This window comes from Sebastes umbrosus, chromosome 19, assembly GCF_015220745.1.
Source record: "Sebastes umbrosus isolate fSebUmb1 chromosome 19, fSebUmb1.pri, whole genome shotgun sequence".
In the NCBI taxonomy this organism is placed as follows: domain Eukaryota; kingdom Metazoa; phylum Chordata; class Actinopteri; order Perciformes; family Sebastidae; genus Sebastes; species Sebastes umbrosus.
In genome coordinates this window covers 27,527,692-27,544,616 of record NC_051287.1, presented here as the reverse complement: position 1 = coordinate 27,544,616, position 16,925 = coordinate 27,527,692, and the positions used below count along the sequence as shown (strand labels likewise).

The following is a 16,925-nucleotide window of genomic DNA, read 5'->3' as shown; positions in this document are numbered from 1 at the left end:
TTTGTAAGTAACCTCTTACGTTCTTATATGTATCTAAAAGGACCAGAGTTGGGTGATTTGTGTGTTTGTGTAATCTACCCCAGCAGTCATAACCAATTCACACCTTCCCTCATGTGTGACTCTCCTGTGACTAAGCTACATTGCTTAACATTACTGATGGCTATTAAATGAGAAATGTCATGATTGTGCTCTTATGTTTGTATCGTTTATGAAGGATGATGATGATGACTCATTCCGCCACATCGAGATTGGAATCCTCCAGGTTGAGCCTGAAGGTGCTGCGGTTGCATCTTTCCTGCATCTCAGTCCAGCCTCTTTGAAGGTCATCATTGAGGGAGAAGTTGTGATGGACAACATTAAAGACCTACCTAAAGCGATGTGCCTTCTGTTTGGACTTTCATATGCACTGCATCTCAACTACCCCAAGTCTATGAAGTTCACATTCCAGTTCATCCAACAGGTACCTCTCACATTGGGCCACAGTGAACTAAAACCAAGGTTACAAACCTTGAAGAACCAGCTTGCAATGTAAAGAAATGCTATGTTGGTCTCAAAGGAGGCCACACACACAAACACACACACGCACGCGCGCGCACACACACACACACACACACACACACACACACACACACACACACACACACACACACACACACACACACACACACATACACACATACACATACACACACAAAATCCATAAGGTGCTCCCATATAAAAAAACGTTTGAGCTGTGTCTTTTTTTGGTCTACCTGTATCTGTCTGAGTACAAATGTTTACATTCTGTTGCTTGTCTATTGTTATGAGGATGATAGTTCTGTAGCATAATGAGTATGTGAACACTATATGTACAGTATGCATGCTTGTATATGATGTTTAGGTCTTGGATGCAGAGTCAGCTTATCCACCTACTTGTGTTCTACAGTACAGGATGTAGAAGTGTATGTATGTACTTCATTTGATTAATTACACGGCTTTGTTGAATAGTCGATTTATTTATAGCAGACTGTTGTTATGTTTAATATACCGCAGCTACGGCTGAGTTCTGTCGTCGGACGTTGTAGTGTTTTTGATTTAAGTAAGTAGCCATGTAATAAGCAGGATAATGTACAGCTAGCGGATCATTGTTGTGAAATCACCCCGTTACCTTGTACATTACATAGTTAACAAAGTTAACTCTTTTTATCCAGTGAAGTTGGAGTTTTAGAGGCTTTTATACAGTTTTAATGCCTGTCTATATGTATCCAGTCATTCACATGGCTATAGCAGATAATGTTAATGCTGTGTGTTCATATTTCAAACAACTTTATTTGTTGTCAATAAAATACATTGGCAAATTTAAATGTATTGTTTAATTTCTTCCCTTCAATGCAGTTTATTGAAACAATAAAATCTAAAAATCACAATAGTATAATTAATTAAATTAGAAGAAAATACATTAGTTGTATTTACAAATGACTTTAAGTAGCAATGACTAAAAAGTGTTTTGTCATTTGTTACATATGTTTATGTTTATTTAACTTAAAATAATAATTTCATATAACTTAAGTTTTTGAGTAAAGACTACTAATGTTAGCTTAATTATGTCTACTCGTGCAATTAAGGTTCTAAGTTGATTCAACTTGACCTGTTTAGTTTGACATTATGCCAAAACTTAACTTGTTTAATGCATCCGGTTTCCACGCAAATTTCTAGTAAACTCAACTTATCCGGGTTAAGAGTGTACTTAAAATGACAGAAATAATCTTTGGGAAAAATGTATTTGACGTGTACTTTGACTTTTTAGTTTCGCCCATGTCCCATCCGCTAACATGGAGGAGTTGAATAAATATAGTGGAGTAAATAGTTTCCCTTTGAAATGTAGTTGAGTAGTTGTAGTGGAAATGCTGTACTTGAGTTAAGTACCTCAAACAGTCCTGTACTTAAGAACAGTAGTTGAATAAATACACTGCGTCATACTACTTCTGCTTTCTGAATATAAAGGTTGAGGTTGATTGTTAGTAGAAAGTAAACACGGATTATTAGAAGTGTTTCTAAACTACTGTTAAAGATAGTGGTCTTATCTGAAGCCTCGTAATACAGGCCTATTGTTAGTGGCAGCTTGAATACTTTTGTCATTTTTCTGATTGAATAGCTGTCCTGCCTATAAAAATCCATCTGATCTGCTTAAGTACCAACACATGGGGAAATATGTGTAAGAAATGCAATTTTTTATGGTGCCCATCTGTGCATAAACTGCTCAATTCCCATACTATAAAGTGACACATACACACTGACACACACTGTCATACAGCAGTGCTCCAAAGATTAACAAAACTCTCCTGAACCGAGCTGACTACTGTTAGAAGGGGGTAATCAATTTTGAGTTGCTCGCTTCCCGCTCTCATCATGGCCACCGGAGGGCTTTTTGCATCATTCTGTCTAGCATTCAGGATAATCCTCAGAGCAATCACACGCTAGGAGATGCAGCGAGCGTGCGGCAAATCCAAGAAAGCAATAGGCTTACAGTGGAGAGAAGCTGTCCCCCTGTGGCTAAATGTCTTACTCCTAAACTCCAATGTGCTTTAAAAGGCCGCTGTGAAGAAGAGGACCTCGAGCTGTAATACAGGGATAGGTGCACTTTGTTAGAAATATACTGCGAAAGCACAATAATCCAGGGAGTCATGCAGCTTGTTGGGATTTTTGCAATACAGGATGCTTTATGTGAATGGGAGCTCTGCTTGTGCTTGTCTGGGTGGGCGTGTGTTTGGATTGGTTATTGTGCTCACTGCTCCGTTAGGTTCCTGATGTACTCCTCTGTGGAGTTGTCCTGCAGTAGATCCATCAGGAAACTGTAGGTCTGCTCTGAGGCCCTCGCTGCCCTGCTGGCTATGGCCTCAATGTGCTCTGCCGTTTCTCTGTGACTACAAGGGATGAAAAAAAAAACAGGAAGACAAAGTGAAAGGAAGAAAAACATAGAATAACAGAGCATTACAACTGCCTGAGGAGAGATGAAATGGATTTCAGCATCAACAACTTCCCCTCACTGGCTCTCCAGTCCACATTTCTGTAACTACCACATAATAATGCTGCATACTCTGAGTAGCCGAGGGCATCGATTCACAATGGCCTAACCACAGTGTCAGTGACAAGCTAAAGGAAGGAAGCAAGGAGAGATGGAGTTCCACGGATTACTACAGTGCTCTTTTCTTATAATTGGTCCATTGATCTGACTTACCTTTTCATTAGGGCCTGTGAGTCATTGACCATAGTATTCCATTTGTTGGGTCCTGACACCACCTCAAAAGGAATGATCTGTGAAAAAAGGTGGAGAGAGGGAGCGCAACAAGCTGAGCAGGTCTGAGAGATGAAATAAGTATAGGTCTGGCCTTGAACAGACTGTTTGGACATGTTTTATTAAATCATGTGAATTAAGGTATTTTTCACAGCTGAGTGGAGAGTTTTTCTGTTTGCTCAGACAATTTTGGATGTGTGTGAAAGCTGTTATTAAAATCTGGGCGCAGATTCTTGAATATTAAAGTGTAGAGGTTCATTAGATTACTTTTTGCTAGATTTAAATTAGGGCTGTCAAAGTTAACGCGATAATAATGTGTTAATACAAATTCGCTTTAACGCCACTAATTTCTTTAACGCATTAACTCAACTTGCGATTTTTAGGTTGTAGCAGCTCAGTGTTAAAACTAGAGTGAAGATACTGGCATCATATGAAACTATAAATCCTGATGAATCCATCGGTACCAATCATGTCAGACTGGCTTGTCGTGAAGGAGGTTAAATAACGCTCCAAATTTGCACTAAATTTTGGTGAGGAAAAACTGGTATGGCCATTTTCAAAGGGGTCCCTTGACCTCTGACCTCCAGATATGTGAATGTAAATGGGTTCTATGGGTACCCACGAGTCTCCCCTTTACAGACATGCCCACTTTATGATAATCACATGCAGTTTGGGGCAAGTCATAGTCAAGTCAGCACACTGACACACTGACAGCTGTTGTTGCCTGTTGGGCTGCAGTTTGCCATGTTATGATTGGAGCATATTATGTATGCTAAATGCAGTACCTGTGAGGGTTTCTGGATCAATATCTGTCATTGTTTTGTGTTGTTAATTGATTTCCAATAATAAATATATACATACATTTGCATAAAGCAGCATATTTTTTCACTCCCATGTTGATAAGAGGATTAAATACTTGACAAATCTCCCTTTAAGGAACATTTAGAACAGATAAAAAATATGTGATTAATTTGTGATTAATTGCAATTAACTATGGACAATCATCCCTAGATTAAACTCATCTAATGAACCTCTACTCTTGAGTGTATGTATTCAAATAGGTTCAAATAAAGGGCATATGGGAAAAAAACTCCCTCAAAATAAATCCCCTCAAGTTTTGTCCTGATAAATGTAATGTGTATACAGTCACATGCAGAATCCCTCCCCGAGTGACATTTAATTTGAGAAAATGCAAATAAAAATTGGAAAACTGAATCAACAATTGACACTCTTGCATTTTGGGTGGCTGCTCTGCTTATTAATATGGAATTAAATTGCTGCCGCTTCAGGCTTAGCCAAGTGATAAGGGCTACGGAGGTACAATGTGTCGGCACACACACAGACACACAATCAGAAATAGAGTTATATATTGGCAAAACAAGCTCTCTGTCATCTCCCAGAACCTAAATAACATGGCAGCAGTATCCATAATAGATTCCTGCAAAGCGTCATGGTGAGCCGGCGAGAAGTTGTTAATTTTAGCGTCCATCAAACATTCTTTGGATTTTCCTTTGGAGGAAGGAATTTGCCAGGCAGACGGAGGAGGGTGATGGAGGCGTGTGGGGGTGAGAATATTGTTTTGCTTTGGGAAATCTTTGTGGATCTATACAGAGGAGGAAACTGCAGCATCCCATAATAAGGACAACAAAAATCAATCGTGTTTCATACAATATCAGCGTGCGTGTGGACTGGGTGAACACTCACATTACTGCATTTTATGCAATGACATACCTGGAATATATCCAGATATGTTTGATTGGCCTACCAGGTTGTCCAGGTCCAGTGTTGCCTGCTTTAGCTGTTTCTGAGACACTCTGACCATGAACATAGTCTCTGTGAAGGTCTGACACACGGCCCTGCTCCCTTCATCCTTCCTCCTCTCCTTCCTCTCTTCCTCTGTCATGCTGATGCTGCAGTTCAAAGTGGATGTAATGCCGTGCAGCTGGGCTATGAGTGTGCCTGTGGAAGCTTCCAGCAAGGAAAATTGTTTTATGAAGGCCTCTCGCGCTTCTGAAAGAACAAAGAACAAAAAGCAAATAAAACCACATTAAGTCCTTCACGGATTATTTCACCGAGAACATTATTCTTCCAAGTCTTTGTAGCTAGAACGCAGTATTTTAACACATCTCTCTCATTTAGTGTGTGAAGTCAGACTTTCATCCCTCCTGTCTACCTGTTTGTAGTCAGAAAAGAAACAAAACCATGGGGATTTCTGCCCAGATGTTAACACTTTTGTCACAGTCTCACTTTGTATTCAGTGGTGTTTCTCGTCTAGTCTGGAGCTGAGTAATTAGTACAATACGTCTGGATGTTTGTTGCATCAAATTGTGTGACATACTTTTGCTTGTCTCTTTGACTTTGTGTCACATAAAATGAGAGATAACAAGTGTGTGTGATCCCCAGTGTGTGCTGTCTGGCCTCTGTCTCTCCCACATACTCATTAAATCATTATTGGGCCACCTAGTGTCATAAAGGGCACGGCTGGTAACTATATGTGTGTATGTGTGTGTGTGTGTATGTGGGTGTTGTGAGACAACTGCTATCGTGATTGCAACTATAATCATAATAAACCAGGGATTAGAGATGCACCGCCTGTCATATAAATAGGGATTAAGTTGGTCACATGGCGCCTTGTTCTATATTGTTATGATTTGTCTCCATTTGGCCTGTGCAGCTGAGCCTGTAAGCCCTTTCCCCTCCAAAGATAATGAGGATATATCAGCATTGTGTTAAAGTAATTGGGAGAGGTTTGTATTGTTGCCGGCTTCCTGATTTAATCGCTTTGTTGTGTTGTATCCGTAACAGTGTCACACTGAGGAGACACAGACAGAGCCCGTTTTGCAGAACGTCGTGGGCGGTTTCATGTCAAATTTCTTAGCCATGTTGGCTGGTCTTGTATGTACAGATATGGCATGTTATCATCTCACAGCCAAAATGAGACACAATAGTTACAATGGCACACAAGCGAGCATCACATATCACAAAGCAAAGGCTGCCGAGTGTCTCTTGCGTGACCACATAGGAAACATTAAAAGGAGTGACGGGCCAAGTGGAATTATCTCGGCTTCTGGCCGCCGTTACCTTGGAAGGCCAGAAAATCCTCCAGAGCATTGGGTAGAGAGTCCTCCCTCTGGTGCTCATGCTCATAAAGCCTGGCCATGTGATACTTCAGCAGGTGGTGCTGCTTCCCAAATCTACCTCGGCAATCAAAGTGAGCCAGCAGCTTCTCCAAATCCTGCAGGCGAGTCCTCAGCTTTTCCGCCTGTACAGTAATAGCACAGAGATTCATCACTGACGGTGTACATGAGAATACAGATTTTGCGAGACCAAAAAAACTACCACAACAAAAATATACATCCATCCAGATCTGTATTTATTTATTCAGACACGGGGATTGAGATAGGACTTTGATTCTTGGTACGCCAAGACATTAAAATGTAGTATTTCAACAAAAGCAATGAATAAATGAATATCAACAACCTGATAGAACACAGGTTTTCATATCCACATCCACTCACACTATTCTCTGCCTAGCATGTGGCCAAAGAAAGCGTTTTAGGAGATAACTGGATTAGACTTCTTAGAGAATGGAAAAGTTCCAGGTCTGAAAATTGAATGAAGGTGCCGTGATTGGCACCAATTTGTTGACCCTGGAAGTTAAATGATCCGGACCTATAAAAAGAGTGTAAGCTTGCGGCCATCACACCTCTTTTTTAAACCAGTTGGCATGTTGAGGTGTGTTCTCTGGTAGAACAAATATCTGTGATTGGTGATTGAATTTGTTAGCAACCAAGGTGTTAATGAGCTATCTATCCAGTCATTTTAACACCAGGTACAACATGCTTTAGGATACTGTGCTCCTCTGTTTTCCAACCATCTTTCTCATTATTTCATCCCATCCTTTATTTTGCTCTTATCCAGTGTCTTCTTGATCATCGATCACATATCTCCGTCTTTTCCAACCTTCCTCTTTTTGTGCTTGTTAGTCTTTTCCACCCTGTGTAAAGCCAGATGAAAATGTGAAAATGTGAGCAGAGAGATAGAGGGTGGGAGAGGCAGAAATGAAGAGTCGGGGACTGAGGAGTAATTGCAGGTGTTCAGAGCAGACAAGGCTTGGGATGTTCACTGAATTGCTAAATACTGTGGAAATCACAGCACTGCATTGACTCAGGTACAAGCAGGTCCAGAGAGAACACACAGCCACTTTAGCTGGAAAAAGAAAATGTAGAGAGAAAAGACAGAACATGTCGGTGGTATTGGATTGGCTTCAGGAGGCGAATCCAGAGACGCAGCACCTTAGCATACAGACGTGGGTTGCAACAAATCTAAAGGGACAGAAAGAAGCTGCACAGGAGATCATTAGGGCAAATGTCTCTTTCTGTTTCACTGCACAGCTACTGTTTACTCTCCATCTAGAAATACAAAGGAGCCGTATGGCTGTCATGAGGGTCTACAGTACAAAGCCTGGATGTGCTATTTCAAGAACAAATTGCACCTCGTAATACAATAGCGAGAGCCAAGACGGTGTGCAAAACATTTATATGAATACGTGCAGCATGCGCACATTAATAAACCTGAAAAGGAACAACGGAGAAAGATGAAGAGAATAAAGATTCAAAGCAGGGGAATAAGTAGGTTTGCTGTAGGAGTGATATTGACACTTGAATGTAGAATCTTTTTTAAATGCTGCACTTTTCCCCTGAGATGGAATTACTGTACTTTAATACTACATCTACCTGACAGCTGTGGTTACTCGTGTCTTTGTATTCAAGGCTTTACATTAGTGCTCAAACTAATGAATCATTAGTTGATCAACAGAGAATCTATTGAAAATTTGAATTAAATGAATTAAACATTTATTGAAAGTAATTTATCAAAATCAAACACACCAAACCTTCACTGGTTCCACCTTCTCAAATGAGAGGATTCACTGTCTTTTTCCAGTTTCATATCACAGTAAACTGAATATCGTTTTAAACCTTCAGCTCTGCAAACTTTGAATATAATGCATTCCTATAGCACCACCTGTAACATTACTTACATCTTTAAACAGCTATATAAACTGGAAAAACAAAGTTCGGAAACTTGTGTTTGGTTGATTATTTCTCTGTTGTTACAATGCTAATTGGCATTGTATTTTACATCGTTGGAAAGCCTGTTTATTTACCTTCGCAATGATGTCCAACTTGTAAGGATCATGCATTTGTGCGATGAGCAGCACAGCTGATTATGTGGGTAGCGCCCAAGAAAAATTTGCCAAAATGCTCTAAACAGTGTATTGTCATAAGGCTACCAGGAAGCCTGCAATGACTGCCCTTCACCGTCAGGCCCGTTTGTGCTAGTGTCGACAACACAGACAATGGAACCTGAACATGTGGGGGAATGTCATGTTCAATGATGAGTCCAGGTTCTGTCTGCCAAAGTTGGACAGCAGGTCAAAGTATGGAGACGACGTGGAGAACGCTATGCTGATTGTTGCACCGATGGAGTAACAGCTTTTGGTGGAGGCAGTGTCATGGTGTGGGGCGGCATCTCCCTCACTGGCAAAACAAGGCTTGTCATCATTGAAGGTCATCTCAATGCAGTGAGATATCGGGATGAGATTCTGCAGCCAGTGGCGATCCCATATCTCCACAATCTGGCACCTAACTTCATCCTCCAAGAAACAACGCTCACCCCCACAGAGCCAGGGTTATCACAGACTACCTCCACAATGTGGGAGTAGAGAGAATGGAACGGCCTGCCAAGAGTCCACACCTCAACCCAATTCAACATGTGGGATCAGGTTGGGCGTGCTGTACGTGTTAGAGTGACCAACACAACCACGCTGGCTGACCTGCAACCAATCCTGGTTGAGGAATGGAATGCCATCCCACAGCAACGCGTGACCAGGTTGGTGACCAGCATGAGGAGGAGGTGCCAGGCTGTTGTGGCTGCGTATGGATCTTCCACCGCTACTGAGGCTCCTGACGGTGTATTAAATGAATAAAGTGTAAAATAGCCAATATGTCTTGTTTGTTCCTTGTTACTGATAGAGAGTTCAATCATCCAATCCACCAAACAACTCAAAACAAGAGTCAGTACCAACAGGAGAATACACTGTTTACCATTGACGGAGCATTTTGGCAAATTTTTCTTGGGCGCTACCCACATAATCAGCTGTGCTGCTCATCCCACAAATGCATGATCCTTACAAGTGGGACATCATTGTGAAGGTAAATAAACAGGCTTTCCAACGATGTAAAATACAATGACCATTAGCATTGTAACAACAGAGAAATAATCCACCAAACACAAGTTTCCAAACTTTGTTTTTCCAATTTATATTAACAGCAGATCACGTGTCTACTTGTATGAGAAAGAGGTCGCTTGGAGGAGGAGTGGGGGGTGCTGGAGCCGATCCCAGCTGACATTGGGCGAAGGTGGGGTACACCCTGGACAGGTGGATCTTTCAGCTTATTGTTTTGGTTTACAGTTTTGGTCCACTCTCACCACACTCATAATGCTGTTTTTGGTGCTATTTTCGACAAAAACAATCTTAAAAACCTGGCTGTACGCTAGGGACTGTTAGAGTGCTGCTGTGGTCAGTCACCGGGGCTAACATTAAGATGGCCGACGCTGCAGTAAAAAGCTCCAAACCACGGACTTGTTAAAACAAAATTTCTCCCTTTTACCAGCGATGCTGGTATTGCTTTCACCTTGTGAGTCTGTGTGTGAATCATCATGGCAGACTGTGGTCCTGGAGACACCTGCTGTAGTGGGAACTACCACAGAAGTGGTTTGAGTACTTTGCCAGGTGTTTATACACCGATCAGCCAGAACATTATGACCAGCTGCCTAATATTGAGTAGGTCCCCCCCTGACCCGTTGAGGCATGGCCTCCACTAGACCTCTGAAGGTCTGACCTGTGGAGGCGTGGCCTCCACTAGACCTCTGAAGGTCTGACCCGTGGAGGCGTGGACTCCACTAGACCGCTGAAGGTCTGCTGTGGTATCTGGCACCAAGCCGTCAGTAGCAGATCCTTTAAGTCCTGTAAGTTGCGAGGTGGGGCCTCTGTGGATCTGGCTTGTTTCTCCAGCACATCCCACAGATGCTCCATTGGATTGAGATCTGGAGAATCTGGAGGCCGAGTCAACACCTCCAACTCGTTGCCATCCACATGATGTAAAAGAAAATGTGATTCATCAGACCGGGCCACCTTCTTCCATTGCTCTGTGGTCCAGTTCTGATGCTCACGTGCCCATTGTAGGCGCTTTTGGCGGTATACACGGGTCAGCACGGGCTCCCTGACCGGTCTGCAGCTATGCAACAAACTGATGCACTGTGTGTTCTGACACCTTTCTATCAGAACCAACATTAACATTTTCAGCAGTTTGAGCTCCAGTAGCTCTTCTATTGGATTGGACAACACGGGCCAGCCTTCGCTCCCCACGTGCACCAATGAGCCTCGGGTCTGACCCTGTTGCCGGTTCACCGGTTCACCGGTTCTCCTTCCTTGGACCACTTTAGGTAGGTCCTGACCACTGCAGACCGAGAACATCCCACAAGAGCTGCAGTTCTGGAGATGCTCTGACCCAGTCGTCTAGCCAGCATTATCTGGCCCTTGTCAAAGTCGCTCACATCCTTCGCTGGCCCATTTTTTCTGCTTCCAACACTAAGTTCAAAGTTCAAAATGTTCACTTGCTGTCTAATATATCCCCCCCACTGCCAGGTGCCATGGTAACCAGATAATCCATGTTATTCACTTCACCTGTCAGTGGTCTGAATGTCATGGCTGATCGGTGTATTTCTGTGGACAGATTTTGTGACTGCCACAGCGTCACAACCGTGCAAGTTACAGTCACAAAGCTTTACAGGTGTGTACTGAGATCAAAACGAAGGCAGAGTTGGAATATAGGTGTGGTCCGAGCAAAGGTGCTGAAAGTAGGGGCGTAGGAAGTGGGGAAGGGACCATTGCCCCCCCCCCACACACTTTACACCCCTGGCCCGGTTTGGCGTCGCGGCTGGTGTGATGATTCCATCGCATGATGGTCTCTAGTTAAAATAGTACTTACAGAAGATGTGATGTGCAGGTGTGGAGGCTGTGAAGTTGTTTAAAGACACCTTTGACGAAACTGAGCTGAGTAACAGAAGTACCGCCTGGATGAGTAAATGAGCAGTAGTTTGGTGACAAGATTGCTGCATCAATTTAAATGCTATATTGATAATAATGTTGTGCTCACAGCTTGTTTCTGCTGGCCGGTGCCACAAAAAAACACTAATTGCAGGTTTAAAGCCACGATATGTATACAACAAATAATCACAAAGAACCATAAACTCACCTGTTTCTTGATGAGGCCATAGCAAACTGGGCATTCCTCACACTGGTGTGTGGCTCTGCTGTTGAAATAGTTCAACTCACATTTGTCACACTTGTAACCCACGAAGCCCTGGCGACAGTGGCAGGTACCGTTACTGTGACACTGCATGGAAATGGAGCCCATTGGGTCACAGTTACAGGCTGGGAGAGGACAGAGGACAGAAGGATGGGACCAGAAGAGGCAGAGGGAAACATTTGAAGAGTGAGAAATGCCTTCATGTGTGATCTGGATTAGAAGATTAGAGGATGGCACATAGTGAAGTTCTGTACCTCTGCAACCTCGTGACGAGAATCCAAAGAAGCCCACACGGCAAGAATCACACAGCCTCCCCTCCACTCCTGCACGACACACACACTGCCCTGTTATTGGATGGCACGCGATGGACGATGAGCCAATTGGATTGCACTTGCACCTAAAGAAGGCAGGAGAATATCTTAATAATAGATTCAGCTCGTAATCTCAGTTATTATGTTTATTCAACAAATCCACCTGAAAGTTCACAGGTGATCTCCATACCTCTCACATCCTACACCTGGTTGGAGGTTGAAGAAGCCAACTTCACAATAACTGCAGTCCCGTCTGGTCACATGACCGAGGCACTGGCAATTTCCTGTCAGAGGGTGGCATTCATTCACGTGCCCAGAGGTTCCGCCAGGATTGCAGCTGCACGCTGGAGGAAACAAATAAAGCAGAGAAAATATTACACTGTTAACTGCTCAAATTTTGGCAATGGTGATAACGTGTTCTTGACTTGATTCCAGAGTGCTTGAGGGAAAAAATGGAAGAAAATGACAGATAGCACCACTCAGTCATGAAAGGAAAAGCTGAAAATGGTGTGAACAAACGGCTGTGAGTGAGAAAGATAAAGAGAGTCCTGAGGTCGGGAGAATTAAAAAAAAGGTCTAATTGAATGGAACATTGAAATAAAGCTGACAGAGACCCAAAGAGTAATAGCTGTGATGTGTTCATCCTCTGATTTCCTTTATTCAGTTCTTCATGTATGCCCCGGGTCAAACTTCTGTACAGAATAATGTCAAGGAGAGTCTACGAGTCTCCTATACCGAATTTGAACTCCTGAATTGATTAGTCATGTCCATGTGAATGCATCATTTTCTGTGCTCTTTTAAAGCTAAAACCAAGGCCAGGTAGTCTCTAATTTGTCTATTTGACTATTACCTGACTCTGCGTATCATGTGGTGAACAGAACAATCTGAATCCTAGAAGGCATATTAATGACATGTCATGATTGAGGACTCAATCAAGATAATGATTTTTTCCATAATAGTTCAGTCACTACTTTGAAAATTCTTTAAATTACATTTACTACTTATTCCTCATTGTAAAATCTTAATCTATGAATATCAGTACTGAATGAAATTTTTTTTGTCGTCATATTGTAGGACGTCACCACAGATAGATTTTTTGTTATTGTGATTATATAAATGTAATTTATGGTGCTGTTAGATTGCTGCGAGACCGCCTTGTTAATGCAAGAGGGAACCTCACTTTGTGTGTGCAGCAAGTGGGAGAGCAAACAGAGTTTCGACCACAGTGAAAATGTTGTTTTTGAAAAGCTAAATGCCAAGAAATATGTATTGAAGCAGAATATTTCATAACATAAAAACATATTTTTTCAATAAATTTGACATTTGGGCGTTACAACGCTCAGGAGTTATTGGAAATGTTTGGATCACACGGAAACAATCCTACGCAGCCACCACTGGAATCTAATTCTACATTACAATAGTATAATACTAATAATATTAGTGTAGCCTGATCTTTATCTGCAGCTGTGCAGAAATACAGTATTTAAACAGAATGAATAGACAAACGTAAATGTTACGAATGAAGCTTCGGAACTTCAAACTATTTATATTTATATTAGTGCACTGGTGGCTTCAGGTTTCTATCACACATGTAAGTTGCACACTGGTAAATGACTGGATTCCAAACTAGTTGTGATGTCACAAAGTCGACACATCTTAAACTCAGGTTTAAAGGGATGGTTAGGGTGTTTTGAAAGGGGGTTGTATGAACTACTTCTCCATAGTCAGTGTATTACCTACAGTAGATGACGGTCAGAATGCCCCCAGTTTGGAGAAACAGATAGGAGTTACTGCATGAAAGAAAAGCAATGTACTGTTGTGGGCGGGGCCAGCAGCAAAACATAATTTACCCACCTAAAAGAAAGGCTCACTTAAAAAAATCAATGTCAGTTTAAGTGTACGCTATATTTAGAATATTTTCACCGCTTTATCTTGCCGTCAGTAGTACAGTGATTTACTCCCGTGCCGGTAACTCCTGTCTGTTTCTCCAAACTGGGGGCGTGCTGAGCGTCATTCTCCTGTAGGTAATACACCTACTATGGATGAGTACCTCAAACAACCCCACTTCAAAACACCTGAACTATCCTTTAAGGTGAGCACAGAGAAACTTTCTCCCCTTCAGATGAATGTGAAAACAGCATTCTGGTGTGGAGCCCTGCACATCCATCATTCTGCACAGTGAAGGTCAAACATCCAGGTGAAGTACCAGTAAGCACATTTTCTTTGAGTGGAGGGGGACTTTAACATTGAAAACAGAAATAAAATCTCTCTCTTCCCCATCTGTCTCAATCAATAATGAATTAATTGGCCAATGTTCCAACGGAGTCCCTTCTCAGTTACTCACGCTTGCACTTCTGGCCAGCTGTCTGGCTCAGGGCATCGCCGTAGAAACCCCGCTGGCAGCGTTGGCACTGGTCGCCCTCTGTGTGTCTCAGGCATTTCAGACATCGCCCGTTGATGTGGTCACATATTCCCACCGCGTTGAAGTCCACGTTGCCATTGCAGTCACACCTCACACACGGTCGAGCTGCACCCGATTGTCCCAGGGGGTCACCATGGTAACCATCTTCACACATCTGACAGCGCATCCCTACACAGGTGGAAAGGTGAAAGGGGGTGGGCAGGAATTAGATGGATGACTGAGCTTGAACACTGTTGGAGGTCATCGCCATGTAACCTCATACTCTGTTATAATTAAATTTAAAAGCTGATATCAGATGTGTGTGAATCACAGGTTTCCTGCAAACGAGCTGCTTTAAAGTCACAGTATCAAGCTGTCTGGTGGAAACGTTCTCATCACTTTGTTCTTGACATAAAGCCCATTATTTACTGCATGGTGCCAGAAAAATGTTTTTACATTGTTGGTGGTTCATCTCACCTGTCCGTCCTGCAGGGCAGTTTGTACAGACCACCTGTCCTGTCTCCGCAATTTCGGCACAGCTGGTACGGTCCGGGCAAGGGCAATGCTGACAATCACCAGCCGTGCCAATCAAAGCGTTGCCATAGTAACCATCCAGGCAGTGCTCACAGGTCACCCCAGTGGTGAAGTCTGAGCACTCACACACACCTGAAACAGAGAGGGAGGAGGGTAACAATCACACACTCCTACTACACACACCTGCTTATATGCGTCATTGTTTTTCATACTTTGGGTTTGAGACAAATAGACCACAGAGGGTGATGTTCTCTCCATCGCCAGCAGAGTGCGCTGTGTCTCTGACTATGACTGCAGCCAGTCCATACAAATACTCCACTCCACAGCACAACCCAGTAGAAAAACATTCCCCACAGCCGACCATGGAGAGCGGAAGACAACTAAATTCCTCCCGACTGTAATTGCTTTGGGAAATATAAGAGCCAAATGCAGTCCGAAAGACCTTCAAGAAGTAAAGCAATTCCCCCACCAAGTGGGAGAGATTACCAATTCTATGATGTCCTTAAAAACAAACTGTTGTTTCGAAAGCCTTACAAAAACAACTTGCGGCTTTAAACCACTTTAAAGTAATTGTTCATGTGCAACATGTGTGGATACACACGTACACACATCAAATCTCTGATTAATTCTCCTCAGTTTATTTAGCAGATTTTCAGCCCTCATTAAGCCATATTTCAAATACAGTAAGGTACAGACAGAGCTGAATGATGTAACGTGATAACCAGAGAAAACATCCACAGTAGTGAAGAAACTGATATAATGTCTGACGGGACTGTATGACTATAAAATAGCAAAAGGATTAAAGCTACAGTAGGCAGTATATTTTTGGCATCATTGGGCAAAAATTCCAAAACAACCTTTCAGCATATTGTAATTCAAGTGTTCCGAGAGAAAACTAGACTTCTGCTCCTCCTCATGGCTCTGTTTTCAGGCTTTAGAACATCTAGACAGTGACGAAAGACTTTGGCCAATCACAGGTCATTTCAGAGACAGAGAGAACGTTCCTATTGGCTGCTCATTCAACGGAGGCAGCTGTCAATCACTCGCAAACTCCGATCAAACGGTCAAACAAGTCAGTGCTGATCAAATATGAATCAATATTCTGTTACTGTAATGCCTATTTCTCTCCTCAGATGTCTTCAGAAACATCTTGTAGTGCACGGTTTAGCTGTAAAATGAGAAAGTTTATGACCCAGCTGGTGGGCGGTGCTTGGTATTTCCTCAACTAATCTCGACAGGTCAAAAACTTTTGTAATAATAATAATAAATAATATAGATTTTAAGGGCTGAGAGAGAGCCAGGGTAAAATGCATTGCATTGCATTTCATTGCATTTCACTGTACACTGTACTTTTAAATTCATATGACAAATAAACTTGAAACTTGAAATAAATAAATAAATCAATTCCCATCTGCTCCACTCCTACCTACTGCTGCTTTAAAACAAGCCTGTCTCCTGCTGCAGTTCAGCGGCTCTAACGTCACAGACTGAGCTGATCGGACCTACATACACCCTCAGAACCTACTCTGTGTTGATGATTTTGTGCAACAGTAACTTCTGAAATGAAACAGTGAAAATGTGACATAATACAATGTGGCATTCTAATTTAATAACTGACTGACTAAAGCTTACGGAGGACCGCAAAGTAATAAGTGTTAACATTCTTGGTAAACCACAAAGAAAAATCTGCTAAGATGAAGTTTAATTTATCACCAGATCACAATGAGCAGACATTCATTACATTTTAATACACTTTAAAATGTAACAAAATCATTTTTTGCCGCAAGAATATATTTAGCATTCCTGCTGCACTGCATGATGTTTGGCTTTTAGTATTCACTGGGTGCCCGTATATCAGAGAATTTACAATCATTTGAATCATTTTTAAAATTTCAAAGTTTGTGAAATGACTTCGGCACGGGTTGATAACAATAATTGCGCTGATTCCCTGGAGAACGCCAATAAGATCTCGATGCAAAGCAAATAATCCGCGGGCATGCGGTTTTACAGAGTCCTCATTAAAATTTCCC

General features: G+C 42.2%; 1 protein-coding gene across 1 annotated transcript in view; it reads right to left on the bottom strand.

The window, feature by feature from the left end:
- lamc3 (laminin, gamma 3) overlaps positions 1 to 16,925 on the bottom strand; it is a 134,246-nt gene that overhangs the window by 15,386 nt on the left and 101,935 nt on the right. Inside the window, 9 exon segments of the mRNA XM_037753305.1 lie at positions 2,769 to 2,903; positions 3,218 to 3,294; positions 5,040 to 5,284; positions 6,356 to 6,536; positions 11,596 to 11,774; positions 11,904 to 12,046; positions 12,151 to 12,304; positions 14,305 to 14,550; positions 14,839 to 15,027. Coding sequence (XP_037609233.1) covers positions 2,769 to 2,903; positions 3,218 to 3,294; positions 5,040 to 5,284; positions 6,356 to 6,536; positions 11,596 to 11,774; positions 11,904 to 12,046; positions 12,151 to 12,304; positions 14,305 to 14,550; positions 14,839 to 15,027 — 1,549 coding nt within the window.